The sequence below is a fragment of the Toxorhynchites rutilus genome, chromosome 2 (assembly GCF_029784135.1).
Source record: "Toxorhynchites rutilus septentrionalis strain SRP chromosome 2, ASM2978413v1, whole genome shotgun sequence".
In the NCBI taxonomy this organism is placed as follows: domain Eukaryota; kingdom Metazoa; phylum Arthropoda; class Insecta; order Diptera; family Culicidae; genus Toxorhynchites; species Toxorhynchites rutilus.
The window spans coordinates 202,992,036-203,010,630 of NC_073745.1; the positions used below are offsets into that span (position 1 = coordinate 202,992,036).

At 37.7% G+C, this 18,595-nt stretch overlaps 1 protein-coding gene across 7 annotated transcripts in view; it reads left to right on the forward strand.

The window, feature by feature from the left end:
• LOC129771424 (FH1/FH2 domain-containing protein 1) overlaps positions 1-18,595 on the forward strand; it is a 268,143-nt gene that overhangs the window by 160,519 nt on the left and 89,029 nt on the right. For all 7 annotated transcript variants that reach the window (XR_008742368.1, XR_008742369.1, XM_055775046.1 and 4 more), the window contains one exon: positions 17,488-17,546. Coding sequence is in view for 5 of the 7 variants with exons in the window: in XM_055775046.1 (XP_055631021.1) it covers positions 17,488-17,546 (59 nt within the window). In the remaining 2 variants the exon portion in view is untranslated. The remainder of the gene's footprint in view (positions 1-17,487; positions 17,547-18,595) is intronic.

Consider the following 18,595-nt stretch of genomic DNA (forward strand, 5'->3'; position numbering starts at 1 on the left):
CGCGAGAACCGTTCTTTTAGTATAAAACAAGAATGCAGTATTTTCTCTAGTTATTGCTCTGCTTGCGAGTGAATTTGTTCGCACCTGAATGCATATCTAGTGCAGTGCGAGCAATTACACAACTTGCGACATATGGCTCGCTTCGGGTGTCTTCGTAGCCACATGTTTGCGCCTTTGCTTACTACGCGATCGATCGTGAGTTCAAAATTCAGGACCCTCAATTGACCATCATCAGTGATCGATTCACGGTCGGAGTCCTGCCCTCTGTTCATCCATACAAGCTATGTTAGAAACTGCTCCACTCTGCAAGAAACATTTGGCTGTGGTGCTATTAATAACCAAAAAAGGATCATATCAACTGTCTCCGCTGTCCGGTCTAACTGAACAATGAAAGAATAGAAGGAGTACTCTTACACCTAATTGGCTACTGTGCAATGTACCATATGTAATGGAACAGAAAGAGCACTCTTACAAAATGGATACTGTGTAATTTATAATTTAGATACGATTAACATGTAGCAATTCGCGATTAAATCCGGATCTGTTACAGCTAAAATGCCAATGAGCTCAAATAAATAAACAAATGGGATTAAAAAATCTATATGGCTAGCTTGAGGGTTGTTTAGCTAGGGCGAGACGTTTTCAGGGTTACCAAAAATTCCTATTAGAGATTCAGTATGATATATATGATATATGAAATGTGATAAAATAGTATTCGAAGCAATAAACAAGAAAATTGAATGAAATACTTTCTTAGTCATTCGTCAAAAATATAATCGTGTCTTGAGTACACCTTTTTAGATTGTTTTACAGAAACGAGAAGTATTGAATTCGTAAAGTAAGAAAGATTGTGTTCATGACACGACCGCATCTACAGCGTAGGACTACACAATTATTGCCACCAAGAACAAACATCATTGAAATTTAATAATAAATGTTTTTAGTGCAAATATTTGGTAGCATTGGCAAGGACCGATCAATAAGTGATTGTATTGCATGAAAGAAGCGAACTTTTCGCGAAGCAATCAAAAGCCAATTCGAGCAAACTGTCAAATTAACTCTCAGCATTAACATGGTCAGTTGAATGCTTGCTGTCTACAGCGATATTTTTTATCCAAAATATATATTTTTATTAAGGCTCATATGGCGTCAGCCTAACGGGGCCGGGAGTTCAATATTTCGACAATGTTTGCTTACAACTATGTTAGTAATATGTAACCGATTACTCGCGGTTGGCTCAAGGTTAGTATTACAAGTGTTCTCATAATTGGTATGTTGCAGTCTTCGATGCTCTGTACGTGTGCCCGACACGGGATACTTCCTATTGGGATGCAGCTGACCATTAATCAGCAACGCCCCCCTAGTCTGTACCCCATATCTAGCGTGGTGCGTCTTTCTCGACTCGAGGAATCCAGGATAGAATGGTCACTAACCGGCGCAATCATCAGCTCGTGTAGAGTTGTCATGAGCGGTACAACCTTTGGCTCTTGTTGAATGATCAGTGGACTGCACAACCTTTGGCCCGTGTATCTGTAAAGAGTGTGTGTATTTATTGCCGCGACTAAGTAAAAGTTTATCGTTTGGATAGGAGGGATATGAAATGGGGACACAACGAAGGAAACATCATTAAACGTTGACATCGGCGTTTCTGAGGAACAGGTATAGATGAAGCAGAAGATCAGGATCACGGCTACCTAAGATATCCCGGATGGGGATATCCGATTGTCTGCCTTGTGCTCTCAGCACAGCAAAGCGATATATTGTTGTTATAGCATATTTTTTATTTTATTCATGTCTTTTTATTTTTTTATCCTCAATTTTTTTTTCCACCAAACGTTACAATTTTTGTGCGTATATTAACGTGTTGACGTGTTATGATTTTTTTTCATTTTGAAACATGTCAAAAACATGTTAATTGCGAGAATTTACTCACAACAATCTTCTCATCTAGACTCCTCTTCGGATTTGAGAAAAAAAGGTAGTTATGTCCAAATGTTGCGGGATTCAAGAGCTATGAACGGTATCCACTCTGTGGGGATTTCTATTGGGTATTTCTCGGCGCACGCTTACTAATGCTAGCATGTATACTGCGATTTCAACTCATATATATTTCTGGAGTTCAATTTGAATGTTCGTAAGAATAGGGTATTGTATCTTTATCAGTTTATCTTTTGACACAGGACTATGTCTTTGATTTCTATATAGGGGGGTCACTCTACGGAAAATGTAACGATTTATTAAAAGTTTTCAAACGCATATTACTCAAAATGGTTATTGTGACATATGTTGTGTTATATATCATTAGACAGGAAATTTATCCAGAATTAATTTTTTGCTAGAAATATGAACAGTGGATATAGTAAAAAAAGTAAACAATTTGACGATTTAATTGGGTATGTTTTCTTTCGATTGCACTATCCATTCGCTTCCTCTCCGACGCAACGAGCAATCCTTTTACCTAAATTCGGGCGTTAGCTCATAAGGGCATCCGCACCAATGCGTTACTATTCAAGGCTTCTAGTCTCGAGTTTTAGCCGTTGCCAATTTATTAACTCGTCGATTAGCGCACCCGTCGTTGCTATCGCGGTTACTATAGTATCACTTCTTTTTCGCACCGCAGGTTGCTAAATAGGATTGCTATTACTAGAAGAAATGACAAGTGTCAGTTGATTCTCTTTTCGTCGCGTTGATTTTTTGGTAGATAAATGTAATATATACACTTCCGAAATAATACTTCAGATCAAAATCACAAAAAACGAACACAAGACGAATGAAACCCACAACAGATGTTTGACATTTGTTGAAAATAGCAACACATGGCTCGGTTGCTATCGCGTTGTTAAATTTGTTCACTCACTATTCACCGAGAGGCAGATTACTATTTCCCACACCTGAACCGCAACAACCAGTGGGGTTGCTGCGTTATGGTGAGGATTGTCAAAATGTCTGTAACAACGCATTGGTGCGGATGCCCTAATGTGAGTTGTTGTGTAAAATGAATGATTCTCCATTTACCGATAGTAGGTAGTAATTTCATATTATATTGTATGTTGTCCAATCAACTTGTGCTCAATTCATGTTTTTATCGTGTAGGTCTCACTACTAACAATTTGTGTAATTGTGGTCCAGGATGTCATAATATGTTATTTGGTTATGTGAAAATGCAATAAATGAATTCAAATAGCTGCTGATTTAGAAGATCGAAAGGGTATACCCACGTAAATCAGATAATGATAGCTTGAGTAGTCACGTTCTTACAGGGCTATAAAGTTATTACAAACAATGTTCCGGACAACGTGGCAACGAAGGAGATAATGCTATTTTTATCTATAATATATTTTGATTTGACTCAGGCTTATATTTATGTAGGTCTTAACTATTTAGACTTGTGTTTAAAAATGATACATGATGACTCTTTGTCTTCTTCTGCATGATTGCATAAACAGAAGAAAAGGGTAGTAATGGCTTTAATGGTATTTTTTGTGTACATTTCTGGATAGAATACGGTACCGAATTCCACCACGTTATGTCATCTAACCTGTTAAGAGGATACAAGTACGTACAGGAAACAGTTTTTCCAGGGCAACCATTTGAAGTATCAAAAGAGAAAAAAATACAGATTTTGAACAATGAAAAACTCAATTTAAATGCACTTACTACACACAATCACAGTCCCATCAACTTTTTTTTGAAATCATTGTACCGCCAATCGTCCATCAATCCAGTTGTGCCAAGTCGTATTTGAATGTTTAAATGTTCTGTAGTAATAGTTAATTAGTTAATAAATGTAATATATATACGTCAATACGATCGGATTGTTGACGTAGGACTTCGAAATCATTTTTTTAATTTGCTTATTATTCTCTTTGGATATTAATTTTGAACGCAACGAAACTTTATAAATAATAAGTAGAAAGTTTGGGTGACCCTGAAAAGGGCCGATGGTTTACGTGGTTTTGTAGAAATAGATGAAGCTGGTTGATTGACGATTCATTCCTACTCTTTCAATACAATACACAAGCGAACATGTCGAAACTTGCACGAAAACGTTCTGAATCATATTTCGGACGCTTAAGGCATATGATCCGGAAAACAGATCTCAACTTTATGCACAGGTATTATTAGGTTGATATTTTTAATAAATTAGTTCAATATGCTTTTAAGCTGTTTACTTTGGTACCTATTTGATTGAAAACATAAAAAAATCATCGAATAAAATGCTTTCCAAATCAAGCGAATAAGAATCAAACTTCGGACACCATTTATAAAAGAACCAAATTTCGGATAGATTGAATTCAAATTTCGGACACTTTATTTTGTAATTTTTTGAACGAAAATTATATTACACTTGATTATATTTTATAGTCAACAGCGAAACACTTACCAAGCAATCACAGTAACCTGATAACGATGATGAAAACTGATGAAGCACGAGAGAAATTTAAATATTGATGAAGGGGTAAATTCTACGTTATCACACTAAGGAAACGTCAAACGCAAACGATAATGATTGGTTCTTGCTTTTTGGATGGATTTTTTCCTACTATGTAATAATTCAAATGTAATTCTCAAATGAAGTGATAGTGAAGCCAAGGGACTACTTTAAAGAAGCAATTGTGATATTAATTTTATGGTTATATCATCAGTGCATCAAGCATTTCAAGATATTAGAACAAAGTGTCCGAAATAAAGGGTGTGTCACATCAAATTGCATCACGGAAACAACGCTGTAGAAATTTAATTTTTAGGAATTATATCTTCAGCTCTCGCTTATAATCAGATAAGAGTGTATAGATCACGTTGGCCATGCTTCACTGTCAATTTTTCGTAAATTTGGAAAAATGTCGTCGAACGAAAAAGAGCGTCGTGAATTAATCCTGCGCACTCATTTCGAGAATCCGGAGTTGTCACATCGGGACATCGGTAAGATGCTGGGAATCGTCCAATCCACGGTCAGCAGAGTACTAAAACGATACTTCGAGAACCTAACCATCGACCGGAAGGTGAAGAACGGCAAAAATGGATGCTCCGTCAGTGAAAAAGATCACAAGCGCGTAGTTAAGCAGTTTAGACATGATCCGAGAAGTTCGGTCCGGGATGTCGTCAATAAGCTGTATTGTCAAGTTCATTCGTCCAGCGGACCAAGCAGCGGGAGGGGCTGCGTACATACAAGGTTCAGAAGGCTCCTAACCGCGACGAAAGGCAAAACATGGTGGGGAAGACGCGAGCCCGGAAGCTGTACACCGAAATGCTGACGAAGCCGCATTGCTTGGTGATGGACGACGAAACCTACGTCAAAGCGGACTTTCGTCAGCTGCCGGGCCTGTTGTTCTTCTCCGCAGAGGACAAATTCAGCGTTCCGGAGGAGATTCGCAAGCAGAAACAATCCAAGTTTGCCAAAAAGTACATGGTGTGGCAAGCGATCTGCTCTTGCGGAAAGCGGAGCGCCTCCTTCGTGATGACCGGCACGGTAAACGGGCAGGTTTACCTTAAGGAGTGCCTACAGAAGCGCTTACTACCACTATTGAAGCAGTACGAGGGCCCGACCTTCTTCTGGCCGGATCTCGCTTCGTGCCACTATTCAAAGGACGTGTTGGAGTGGTACGAAACCAACGGGGTCACCTTTGTGCCAAAGGAAATGAACCCGCCCAACGCGCCGGAGCTTCGCCCAATAGAGAAATATTGGGCGATTATGAAGCAGGCCCTCCGGAAGAACCCAAAAGTTGTCAAATCGGAGGCGGACTTCAAGAGAAAATGGATTTCTGTTAAAAAAAAACTACAACCTGACGTTGTACAGAACCTTATGGACGGGGTAAAGAGGAAGGTGCGAGCATACGGGCTTGGGCTCGAAGTATGAATAAAAAGAAAATACCAAAAGTTGTTTAATAGTTTTTATTTTACTGTCTAAAATTTTCAAAAGGATCGGTCTACTGGGCGAATTTCTACAGCGTTTTTTCCGTGATGCAATTTGATATGACACACCCTTTATGATGTTGTCCGAAATATGATTCAGAACGGTATTTCTCAACATAGTTTCCTTCGAGGTCAATACACTTGGTATAGCGAGTTTCTAACATTTTGATTCCCTTTCTGTAGAACGAAACGTCCATGTCTTCGAAATATGCCTCATTGTCCCTCTGCAGACTGTCTATGGGACTCAGAAATATGGTAATGGATCCACGTTTCATCCATTGTTACAAAACGCCGTTTTTGTTATCCCATTTATTTAGGCTCATTAGCGTTTTAGCTATAACAGAGCCGGGTTTTTAATCGTGTACATGTACATGTTTATGATTCTATAAATTGTAAATTAAACAGTAGAAGTAGCCAATTAGCCATAAGAGTTTTTTTTCTGTTCCAGTACATTATGGTAATTTACACAGTAATAGTCAATTAGGCGTAAGGGTATTCTTTCTGCTCTTCCAAACTTTTGAAATGCAATGTGACATCTACCATTTACAACACACTATAGACCCTTCGAAGCAATTTCGAAATTAGTACAGGGTGGACTCGATTATATATAGTCTCCATATCCTTTGCAGTCTGCAGACTGTCTATGGGACTCAGAAATATGGTAATGGATCCACGTTTCATCCATTGTTACAAAACGCCGAACGAAGTCCTCTCGATTACACTTCAACAACGCCAAACCGGCTGTTGAATCATCAACGCGCCGCTGTTTTTGGTCGACGGTTAGCAAACGCGGCACCAATCGGGCGAATAGCTTTTCCATGTCCAAAATGTATCCCACTCGTTCTTTTCAAATGCCTCCGGCCTCAGCTAACTCGTTCCACTTTACGATCGTTCAAAATGAGTCGATGCACTTGTTTTACGATTTCTGGATTCGTAGCCTCTTATGGCCTTCCAGACCGAGGTGTATCTGCGGTGCTTGTACGGCCCATTTTAAATTCACTGAACCATCGATAAACTGTTGTTCTTGAAGTGGAATAATATTTCGTCAACTACTACAATGATTGTTCAGGAGTTTTTCATATAAAAAAACGTTTGATCAAAATACGATATTCTTCTTTCTCCATTTTCTATACGAATGCTCAGGTAGTGACACTTGAACAACTTTAGTTTGTGAACAAAAAAAAGAAATGTTATGTCACACATACACTAGTGACAGATGAACCTCTCGAAATGAATCTTTTTAATTTTAAGTAGTGCCATCTGATGAAAAATCCCGCAACTTTTCAGCCCATGTAGTAGTTTAAAGATCACTTGTCTTTACTGTTCTGTCTCTTCTGAGTTTCTAGTCGATGGTCAATTTCCAGGTCTTCATAAACCGTGGATTTGTGATAGTTCAAGAGTTTATACCGTCATATTCATTGATCGATAGTACATTCCATTGACAGCAACATCTTTGAAAAATTCGATCCAATGATTCCGCCGACCCATAAATGGTCAGTTCGAAGAAGTAACCTTCAACATTATCACTCTGTAGAGGCAACTACAGCTAAACCCCTGTCCATATACCCTAATATTCCACACCTTTGTCTCTCATTTAACAGGATGAAATCTCACTCTCGGTAAATACACTTAGTGTTGTTCGAAAGTTACCTTCCGATTTCAGCACGTGATGTGACGATGAAGCCGTTGCAAGCCCGCTCGGTAAAGTATGTGGCATCCAAGGCGAGCTGTCGAGGACAGCCAATAAATTAGACCCGTGTCCGCCCGCTATTTATATGTCTTAGGTGTTTCGACAGCTGTCGTAATTTAATTGTTCGCTGACTGGTGTACAAATATGATTTCACTTTCTATTCTCTCACGCTTCGTTCCGGTAACAATCTAATGAAAACAAAAACGCTCGCCATGGAACGATTTAATCGAACCGCCCCTGCGCTGCGGGTGGGAGTTCCGGACGGTGGCTTGCGAGTAGTTGGTGGCGCTCGAATGATAAAATATTACGTTAATTTCAATGCACACCGATGTTTCCGTTCCAAGAAGCGCTCATTGCCCACCGGTTACCTTTTTTGGGTACCGGTAATGAAAACGAAAGCTAATTTGGTTGGTCAACACTTTCGATAAACGGTTGTTATCCGGAACGGTTTTGGTTTTTCGAGCCAACGAGTTTGCAAATCGTTTTGTAGCATTCGGAGAACTTCAAATTCCTGTCTGCCTTGGGAGAATGGCCCAGCAACTAATGATCATTGGTCGTTTCCAGATAAAAATGCTTCATTTTTCTTCCTCGAAGCAATTTGAAATAAATCGTCACTCTCGGGAAAGTGTGAAAACTTTCTCTGCGTCCCAAAAGATGTGGCGGCGGTGCCCTGATGCAGTGATGAGGAAACGTCACTCTTCCCAGAATCTAGGATAATTTTTGCAGCATTTTTTTTCTCGCATTTTTCTCCGCGGGAACCATTTCTCAGCGTCACGCTTCCCATCGGTTGGTCCCCGCTGTTAATTATTATGAACAAGTTTTTTTCCTTGTTCCCTTTACGATGGTGTGCTGCTGCTCTGTTTTTCTGAGTCAAACGGATGGTCAGAAGCAGGAAGCTCTTAAAAATGCTAACTACCATCGTTTTACGTGCTTTGAGTGGCTTTTGATTGCATTCCGGTTTCGGATGATGATGGTCGGTCAGCGTTTCGGAGCGGCGAGAAGTCGAGGTAATGTATCATTTTACAGCCTCAACGACGGCTGGGCGAAAGGTATCGGGGAAATAAGTCACAGTTGTCGGGGGTTATTAGACTACGGTTGTAGATAAGATTGTATCATGCTGTTTTCAATCAATCCGCTTTGTGATGTTACGTTTATAGTTTAGGATGTTACAGCTTATTAGACGTACAAACGACGTGTTTCTGGTGTGCTTAGAATCGTACTACATATGCAATCCCAGGTCCTACGGGTCATCGAATTGAGGCTCAAATATTAAATCGTTGAACTCATCCTAAAGAACAACCTCTAAGAAGAATTTTTTGTTTAATTATTTAGAGGCTCTGTATGAGGATCGCAATCTATATTTTGAGCCTAAAAATAACAAAACAAACAATGAAAATGTTAAACTATCATTCGTATTTTCAAATTATTTTCTTTTATATGCGTTCAAACTAATGGCAGGAGTTCGAAACATGGTTGTGTATGTCGGAATTTGCTATTGTCCACGTAATTTATCTCAGACGTTCGGAGACTAGAAGTAGTTGTTCTGTACTGAATCAGAGCTGAACGATGGGTGGCCGACTGACCATCAACCCGACTAATCGGTTTTCCGACAAAATATTTGACAACTTACGTTGGCTTGATTATACGACGGAGGCGAAGAGTAGCCGTTAAATACTGCTTAGTTTCCATCTCATATACACAGAGTTATATCTCGTCACCTGTTACAATGTTATATACAACTTTCGGAGCGCTATCAATGCATATGTGAAACGCAATCATTGGCTCATCAATCAATTTTTTGTTATCCCATTTATTTAGGCTCATTAGCGTTTTAGCTATAACAGAGCCGGGTTTTTAACGTGTACATGTACATGTTTATGATTCTATAAATTGTAAATTAAACAGTAGAAGTAGCCAATTAGCCATAAGAGATTTTTTTCTGTTCCAACACATTATGATAATTTAAACAGTAGTAGTCATTTAGGCGTAAGGGTATTCTTTCTGCTCTTCCAAACTTTTGAAATGCAATGTGACATCTACCATTTACAACACACTATAGACTCTTCGAAGCAATTTAGAAATAAGTACAGGATGGACTCGATTATATACAGTCTCCACATCCTTTTCATTGTATATAACCGAATCCTGTATGGAATCGAGTAAAAAAATATAATTTTTATATTTATTATATTTTTTATATTGTTATACAAACATAAAAGAGGAATTCATTCCCTTTAAGCTAGAAAATACCTTTCTCACATAAAAAATCCGAGCTCTTCCCGAAGGTGAAAGACAATCATATTCGATGAAACAAAGTCTGAAATGCATGTGTTCGAATTTCAACAATGACTGAGTTATTGAGGTTTTTCTCTGTTTCGGACTCTGTTTGCCTCTAACTGGCTCTACTTCAACAAGTACGCTACGTAGGACAATTATGTTGTTTCCATTTGAAAGATGAGAAAATTTAGTACAGAATATAGTGTGAAACATCTAAATTAGGAGATTTAAATTACATTTTGGATGTGGAGAACTTAAGGGAGTAGTACACTATGGACATCATAATTTTCGCGATTTTTTTAACGAGAAATTAATTTACTATGATAAGTCTGATATCACAGTTTTATTAGGTATATATTACTTAACAAACGAAAAATGAATAGTGTCAACCGGTTTGTTGAATCCTTGCAGCCAAAACCTTGTAAAGTGGTGGGAGTTCTACAAGTTTTTCTAGTGGACCGACTTCAACCAATTATTTTTTTTACGTAATCTTGGATATATTTCCTGTCATCGTACGTAGGATATTGTCAAAATATTGATTTTTGACGAAATGGCGACATTTCTTGTAAAAAAATTGCGTTTTTGCCTCAAAAATCAAGACATAAACATTGACCAAAATTCTATTTTTCGAAATATCAAAAAAATCCTACGTACGATGACAGCAAATTTAGTGGAGATTTTGGGAAAAACTATTTCATCAAAATCGGATGTACCGTTCCGGAGGTAGAACTCCCACCAGTATGTAAAACTTAGTTTCGCATTTAAAATTTTGGATCCGCGCTCCTTACGCAAAGACTTAGGTACTCTAATTGGTTTATAATTTTGGAACGGAGCATCGGACAAACATGTGATAAAATCTACAGTAAAGTAGACATCCCAGAAAACATTTTGGACCACAATATTAATTAAATTTTTTTTTCATGTTTTCATAGTATACTTAATAGCTAATTTTGAAGGTGTTGTTATTAATTTTATTCCAAAATATCATAATAAAAATGATTGTTTCTATCAAGTAAATTGAAGATCTCTAAACGCTCTACAATTTTTACTTTGACACACAACTTTTAACTTTCTTAATTTTGCTACAATATCATTTTAAACAATTCCTGGTGAGTCTTCAATGAAAATCCTAAAAAATCAAGATTTTCACTTCACTGTACATTTTGTAACCAATTAACTTTCACATTGACGTTGAACTATTATATTTCTTCTTGAAATAAGCCATATTTAAAATATAAAAAAAAAGATCCTTCTTTTTAGAACATGATCTTTTCTTTCGAATTTATTTGTTTCGTTCTGAATATTTATAATAAATTTACGAACTGTGAATATCACAATTTCTATTCTGTTCTATCATTGAGTTCATCTCTCTGCTCTGCAAGAAACATCGGGCTGTTGTGCTATTAATAACCCAACAATGATCATATCAACTGTCTCCGCTGTCCGGTTTGCTGAACATTGGAAGAATAGAAAGAATACTCCTACTCCTAAATGGCCACTGCTGTTTATTTTACTTTTTATAAAAACAATAAACATCTAACATGTTTATGATTCTATAAATTGTAAATTAAACAGTAGAAGTAGCCAATTAGCCATAAGAGTTTTTTTTCTGTTCCAGTACATTATGGTAATTTACACAGTAATAGTCAATTAGGCGTAAGGGTATTCTTTCTGCTCTTCCAAACTTTTGAAATGCAATGTGACATCTACCATTTACAACACACTATAGACCCTTCGAAGCAATTTCGAAATTAGTACAGGGTGGACTCGATTATATATAGTCTCCATATCCTTTGCATTGTATATAACCGAAACCTGTATGGAATCGAGTAAAAAAAAAATAATTTTTATATTTATTATATTTTTTATATTGTTTTATATACACATAAAAGAGGAATTCATTCCCTTTACGCTAGAAAATACCTTTCTCACATAAAAAATCCGAGCTCTTCCCGAAGGTGAAAGACAATCATATTCGATGAAACAAAGTCTGAAATGCATGTGTTCGAATTTCAACAATGACTGAGTTATTGAGGTTTTTCTCTGTTTCGGACTCTGTTTGCCTCTAACTGGCTCTACTTCAACAAGTACGCTACGTAGGACAATTATGTTGTTTCCATTTGAAAGATGAGAAAATTTAGTACAGAATATAGTGTGAAACATCTAAATTAGGAGATTTAAATTACATTTTGGATGTGGAGAACTTAAGGGAGTAGTACACTATGAACATCATAATTTTCGCGATTTTTTTAACGAGAAATTAATTTACTATGATAAGTCTGATATCACAGTTTTATTAGGTATATATTACTTAACAAACGAAAAATGAATAGTGTCAACCGGTTTGTTGAATCCTTGCAGCCAAAACCTTGTAAAGTGGTGGGAGTTCTACAAGTTTTTCTAGTGGACCGACTTCAACCAATTATTTTTTTTACGTAATCTTGGATATATTTCCTGTCATCGTACGTAGGATATTGTCAAAATATTGATTTTTGACGAAATGGCGACATTTCTTGTAAAAAAATTGCGTTTTTGCCTCAAAAATCAAGACATAAACATTGACCAAAATTCTATTTTTCGAAATATCAAAAAAATCCTACGTACGATGACAGCAAATTTAGTGGAGATTTTGGGAAAAACTATTTCATCAAAATCGGATGTACCGTTCCGGAGGTAGAACTCCCACCAGTATGTAAAACTTAGTTTCGCATTTAAAATTTTGGATCCGCGCTCCTTACGCAAAGACTTAGGTCCTCTAATTGGTTTATAATTTTGGAACGGAGCATCGGACAAACCTGTGATAAAATCTACAGTAAAGTAGACATCCCAGAAAACATTTTGGACCACAATATTAATTAAATTTTTTTTTCATGTTTTCATAGTATACTTAATAGCTAATTTTGAAGGTGTTGTTATTAATTTTATTCCAAAATATCATAATAAAAATGATTGTTTCTATCAAGTAAATTGAAGATCTCTAAACGCTCTACAATTTTTACTTTGACACACAACTTTTAACTTTCTTAATTTTGCTACAATATCATTTTAAACAATTCCTGGTGAGTCTTCAATGAAAATCCTAAAAAATCAAGATTTTCACTTCACTGTACATTTTGTAACCAATTAACTTTCACATTGACGTTGAACTGTTATATTTCTTCTTGAAATAAGCCATATTTAAAATGGTTCCCGGAATAAATCGCCACAGAAAACGACTGCAACAGAAACCACCGCTTATAAAATGTGTAGTAGGCTATAAATATTGTGGCGCGGTATTGTATTTCAAAACAAGAATTAACCGGGCAAACGTATCGCCCCAGGCAAACGTAACGCCCCGGGCAGACGTATACCGTCCGACGCTCGCTAGAGCTCGGTCGGACATTGCTAAAGGATCGTATCCTATGTTTCAAACTAACCGGGCAATCAGTGGATCCCAGGTTTGCGTGCGAGACACCGCCGCTTCCGACGGCGGGTCGGCGGTGGACTCGGATTGCGTCATCTTGGCGGCATGGGCCGCCTCGATTCCTTATCCTCGCCAAATGGGGACTTCGTCCCCATTACATTGTCCTCAGAATAAATTTCGAAAAACGAGAACAAGAGAATAAATTTATAATAGAAATGTGAGGCACATGATGTTTTTCCCGCGCCAAATATTTCTAGCCTACTACACTTTTTCTAAGCGGTTGTTTCTGTTGCAGTTGTTTACTGTGGCGATTTATTCCGGTCACCATTTAAAATATAAAAAAAAAGATCCTCCTTTTTAGAACATGATCTTTTCTTTCGAATTTATTTGTTTCGTTCTGAATATTTATATTAAATTTACGAACTGTGAATATCACAATTTCTATTCTGTTCTATCATTGAGTTCATCTCTCTGCTCTGCAAGAAACATCGGGCTGTTGTGCTATTAATAACCCAACAATGATCATATCAACTGTCTCCGCTGTCCGGTTTGCTGAACATTGGAAGAATAGAAAGAATACTCCTACTCTTAAATGGCCACTGCTGTTTATTTTACTTTTTATAAAAACAATAAACATCTAACATGTTTACGATTAAAAACCGGCTCTGTTACAGCTGAAATGCTAGTGAGCCTTAATATATAAACAAATTGGATTGAGTCCATACTATTGAAGTTTTTATGTACTCCAGAGAATGATAATCTCTAACAAACGAAACCATTTGAAAGTCTATTATATTGCAATAGAATGTATTGTTTATTTGGTCGAAAATTGAAGCGTTAGAAAATGAGTAAGATCGCATAGTTCGCGTAGGATTGTGTTACCATATTGGGTGCAAGATCTTTGGAAAACATACGCTGTTGTCGCAGTCGTCCACCTGTTTGTTTTATAGTTTGATAGTCTCCGCCGCTTCAACTTCAACTTTTTCATATTATAGAGGCTTTAAACTACAACTTTCATTCACCTCTAGCCTTTATAAGGCCTCATTAGAAGATTAACCAATGGAGAATCCTGGGATTGAACGTATGGTCGTTCGCCTAATAAGTACACGCGCAACCGTTGCGGCTACGCAGTACTTAACTTGGAAAAAATTCAGGGGCTCAAAAGAAAAAGGGTGTAAATGACTTGACCGATTTTCTCTTTATCAATTTTTTCTTTCGTTAATAACTCTGCTTCAAAAACGTTCCAATTTGAGTTCACTGTAGAAACCGATAGATGAGGTTCTGACCTATCGTCAAAATAGTCTAATACAGCTAAGAATGTGTGTGCAGCTAGGTTATTCTCAAAAGAGAGTGTCGATGAAGAGAAAATCGAACATGTTACTTACATCCATTTCCTTCTGAGAGCCTCATTTTTTTCCTTTCGACGTAATTTTATTAAACTAGCCACTGATTTTTTTGTTGTTATTTTTCGAAAAGATTGTTAGGGTATCCAATCGTTCTACCTAGTATAGTCATAAATTCTGATACACGGAATATTGGCTGTCAAATAATCTTTATATAAATTTTTTTCAACGTTTTATTCAGCTACTCAACAGCTACAAAATACCAAAACAATTCATTCGAAATGACCTACATTTGCCTTCCAGCATATGTGGACACTAATGTCCTGGAAATAAAGGTAACGAAGATGGTGGTTTTTCGAGCGATATAGCATGCGTTGCCATAACTATTTCTCAAATAGTGACGTCAGTCGTTATGTTTATCTTTGATCCATGTGAAAATGCTATTTTCAGGAAGTAATTTATCAATTAAAAACGAACATTTTTTCAGAGTTCACGCTAATGTGATAATGTGCAGTGAATATTTGTGAAATCACGTCGAAAAAGACGGATAAAAGTGATATTTTCATGTGCCATTTTCACTCCCCCACGTTCATAGAAACAAACGAAGTTTCATTATTTTAACGTTATGAAGTGTATGTTTCGAAGGCTCTCAGTGTCGCTGTATATGTTGTGAGAGAATAATCGCCAATTAATCAAAATTTTACCGAAAATGTTCCTGATTTCAAGAACTAAGTATACGATTGATCTCTAGACCTTTTTATCACATAAATAATCGTAATCAGCCATGATACAATTGAGAGGCTCAGAATGCAAGAGGTGTAAGTGACTTGATCGTTTTCTCTTCATCAACTTTTTATTTAGTTAATAACTCAACAGCAAAAACTTTCCAATTTAAGTTTGCTATAGAAACCGATAAATGAGGTTCTGACCTATTTTCCACGTTGGTAAATACAGCTGGGAATGTATTTGCAGCTAAGTTATGACCCAAAGAGAGAGTCGATGTAGAGAAATCTATCAAATCACTTACACCCCTTTCATTCTAAGCCCCTCAAATAATTACGACACGATATTTGGCTTGCCAATACAGATATACTTCGCCTACTGCTTCACCTCTATATATATCTCATTGGGCGGTGACGATCTGACCATTTATCGATTGCAGCACGCACTACTTCCATAGGAAAATTGTTCACTGCACGGGTGAGGGCGTACTTGAGTGACTCAATATACGGGGGACGAGTAGAACAAACCATAACCTCTAAAACTCTAATACACGAAATTGCTGGTGATTCCAAGTGGCTGCAAAGTACGATAGATATCACCATTACCACATTTTTCGAGCCCAACTATCACAATACGATTTTCGACGTGACCCCACATGATTGTAAACAATTGATACTACATATTGATTGCGCAATAATGAACTAACAGTAACAACTGTCAAATACATGATGAGAAGGATTAGATACGTCTATTATTATTTGCGTTTAGAATACGTTTACCCCTTCCCTAGTATTTATGAATATACTATGTATAATTTCGTAAATCCATCAATCAATGACTGCGAAATATGCACTAAAAATTGGACACTTTTCGAGACGCGACCAATATTTACATTTTCATTTTGTACTCCCAATATGCTCCCAAAAACGTAATCCTACATCAAAAAGTGTTTTTCAAAAAGGAAAGGAAAAGGAAAAATTGGGAAAAACACGTCAAGTTCGATCAAGTGTCAGTGTTTTACTCAGCGCCTCTTATTACCGCGGCGAAGTCCATCAGAAATTCGTACCAAAAGGTCGTACGGCCAGTAAAGAGTTTAGAGTACCTTGAGTTTACACTCAAGGGACGAAAATGTGCCGTAGAGTTCTGTTTGCCGAATCCTGGCATCCCGGAACGTCGAGCGGAAAACCGGTAGTCGCCGTCCGGCGAAGTTCACGACGAAAAAGAAAAAGGAATCTCTGAAAAAGCTGTTCGACAACAAGGACGGTACGAGTTTGCGTGACGTCGGCTGAAATTTTCCCATACCTACATCCACAGAACCCTCAAGCAGGAGGGCTTCATTTGCTGGGAGAAGATTAGGTCCCCAGAGTACACGGACGAGTAGATAGCGACCGTGAAATCTCAGTGCCGGTGAATAACGAAGAATTATCGCGGGACGTCGTTCGTGCTGGACGACGAGAGTTATTTTCCGCTGTCAATGTTCCACATTCCCGGCAATGACCGGTACTATACCAGCGACAAGGCATCCACACCCCCCGGGGTGAAATACAAATACAAGCATAAGTTTGAGAAGAAAGTTATGCTGTATGTTGCAATCCCCGACAAAGGGATTTCAAAGCTCTAGTTTGACAAGCCGAGCGGACTTGCCATCAACCAGAAGGTGTAACAGGAGGAGTGCCTGGAGAAGATTCTTGTTCCATTTTTAGAGGAGCATCAATCTGATGGGAAGTACGTCTTCTGGCCGGACAGACATCTTCCCATTACGCCAAGAAGATGTTGGCGTACCTCGAGGAAAAACTGATACGGTACGTACCCAAGGAACGGAACCCGATCAACTTGGTCCTGTGCCGTCCGATCGAGGATTTTTTCGGCTCCTTCAGTGCCCTGGTGCATAAGAATAATTGGCGGGCCAAGGACACCAAACAGCTGACCACGAGGATCCGGAATTGCATCTGGAAGATAGATGTCAGTGCCGTTTTTAGTAAAAAATACTGAATTGCTTGACATATTTGTTTTACTATATCACTGAAGAAATTCTCATTTTCATTTGAACACCGGCCAATACTGCAAAAATGGTTACCAATAATAAAATATACTTTATGATACGATTAACATAATTCTTTGTTTTTTTATAATTTCAGTCGCAAAAACTCTCTCGTCGTACGAACACAGCTCAGCGTCAGAGTGCACTCCATTATCGGTAAGTATTTTAAATTATTATATTAAATTTATTATATTTATTTGAATTATCATACAAAATTTACACCTATTCTTATTCCTGGTTCTGGTTTTTTTTTCAAGCTAAGCCAATTAACTATTTAAGTGAATGAAACACAAACATGCAAAAGCGAATTCATATAACAACGAATGGGAGCCGTTTTCAAACGTTAATGATTGTATTGTGTTTATCTTCTCCCGTAATACATTCCAGCGTTGAAGATTCGATTACGGTGATTATTTATCGTTGACCACCCACTGGAGCTTCGCCGTCTCGAATCTTCCGAAGAGCTTCAATGTTCTATCAAGCATTGGGTGTGTGTATGCTCACAATAACCGCTCTGCATAGCGCTGACATCAAAACCGAGCTCTAGAAGCGGGGGGCGTAAACATAAAATCCTTCCCCAAATTAATTAGTTTTGAAAGGTAAAGTTGCTATTAGCTACTGGTCTTTAAAAAAACCCTCTCGTTGGCCCCTACGGTGTGGGAATCGTTAACCCGCTGCTTTGATGATGCTTTGCATCTCACTTTGGAATTTCCTCTGGGAGGCGAAGGAGGCAGAATGGTAGCATTCTAGCAACAACGATGGAAGTGTTGATGGGATTGAATTAAGATTCACTTCTCAGCATTATTTTTCTCTCTTGGGAGGTTTTCTGGTCTATCCAGGTGCTGACGACTCCACACCAGAGTTGACATAATAAAATCTGTGTTTTTGGTCTCAAAAAATCTTTTTATCTGTGTTTTTTTCTCAGAAAATATGTATCAAAATCTGTATTAACTCTTTGCGGTCATTTGTCTGCTCTCAGCCACCACAGCAAAGAAGTATAGTAATATTAAAATGTATGCAACAATGTATCAGTTCACACTTTTTTTAATCGACTTTCTATGTCTTGTGAACTTATTCACGAACCAAAACGGTGCTACTATGAATAATAGATAACGGTACTCAGTATAAACAAAAATTGTCATCCGTGCTCGGGGAAAGGATCAATGGAAAACTCCATGTATTGCGGCACTGTATAGATGTAAAGA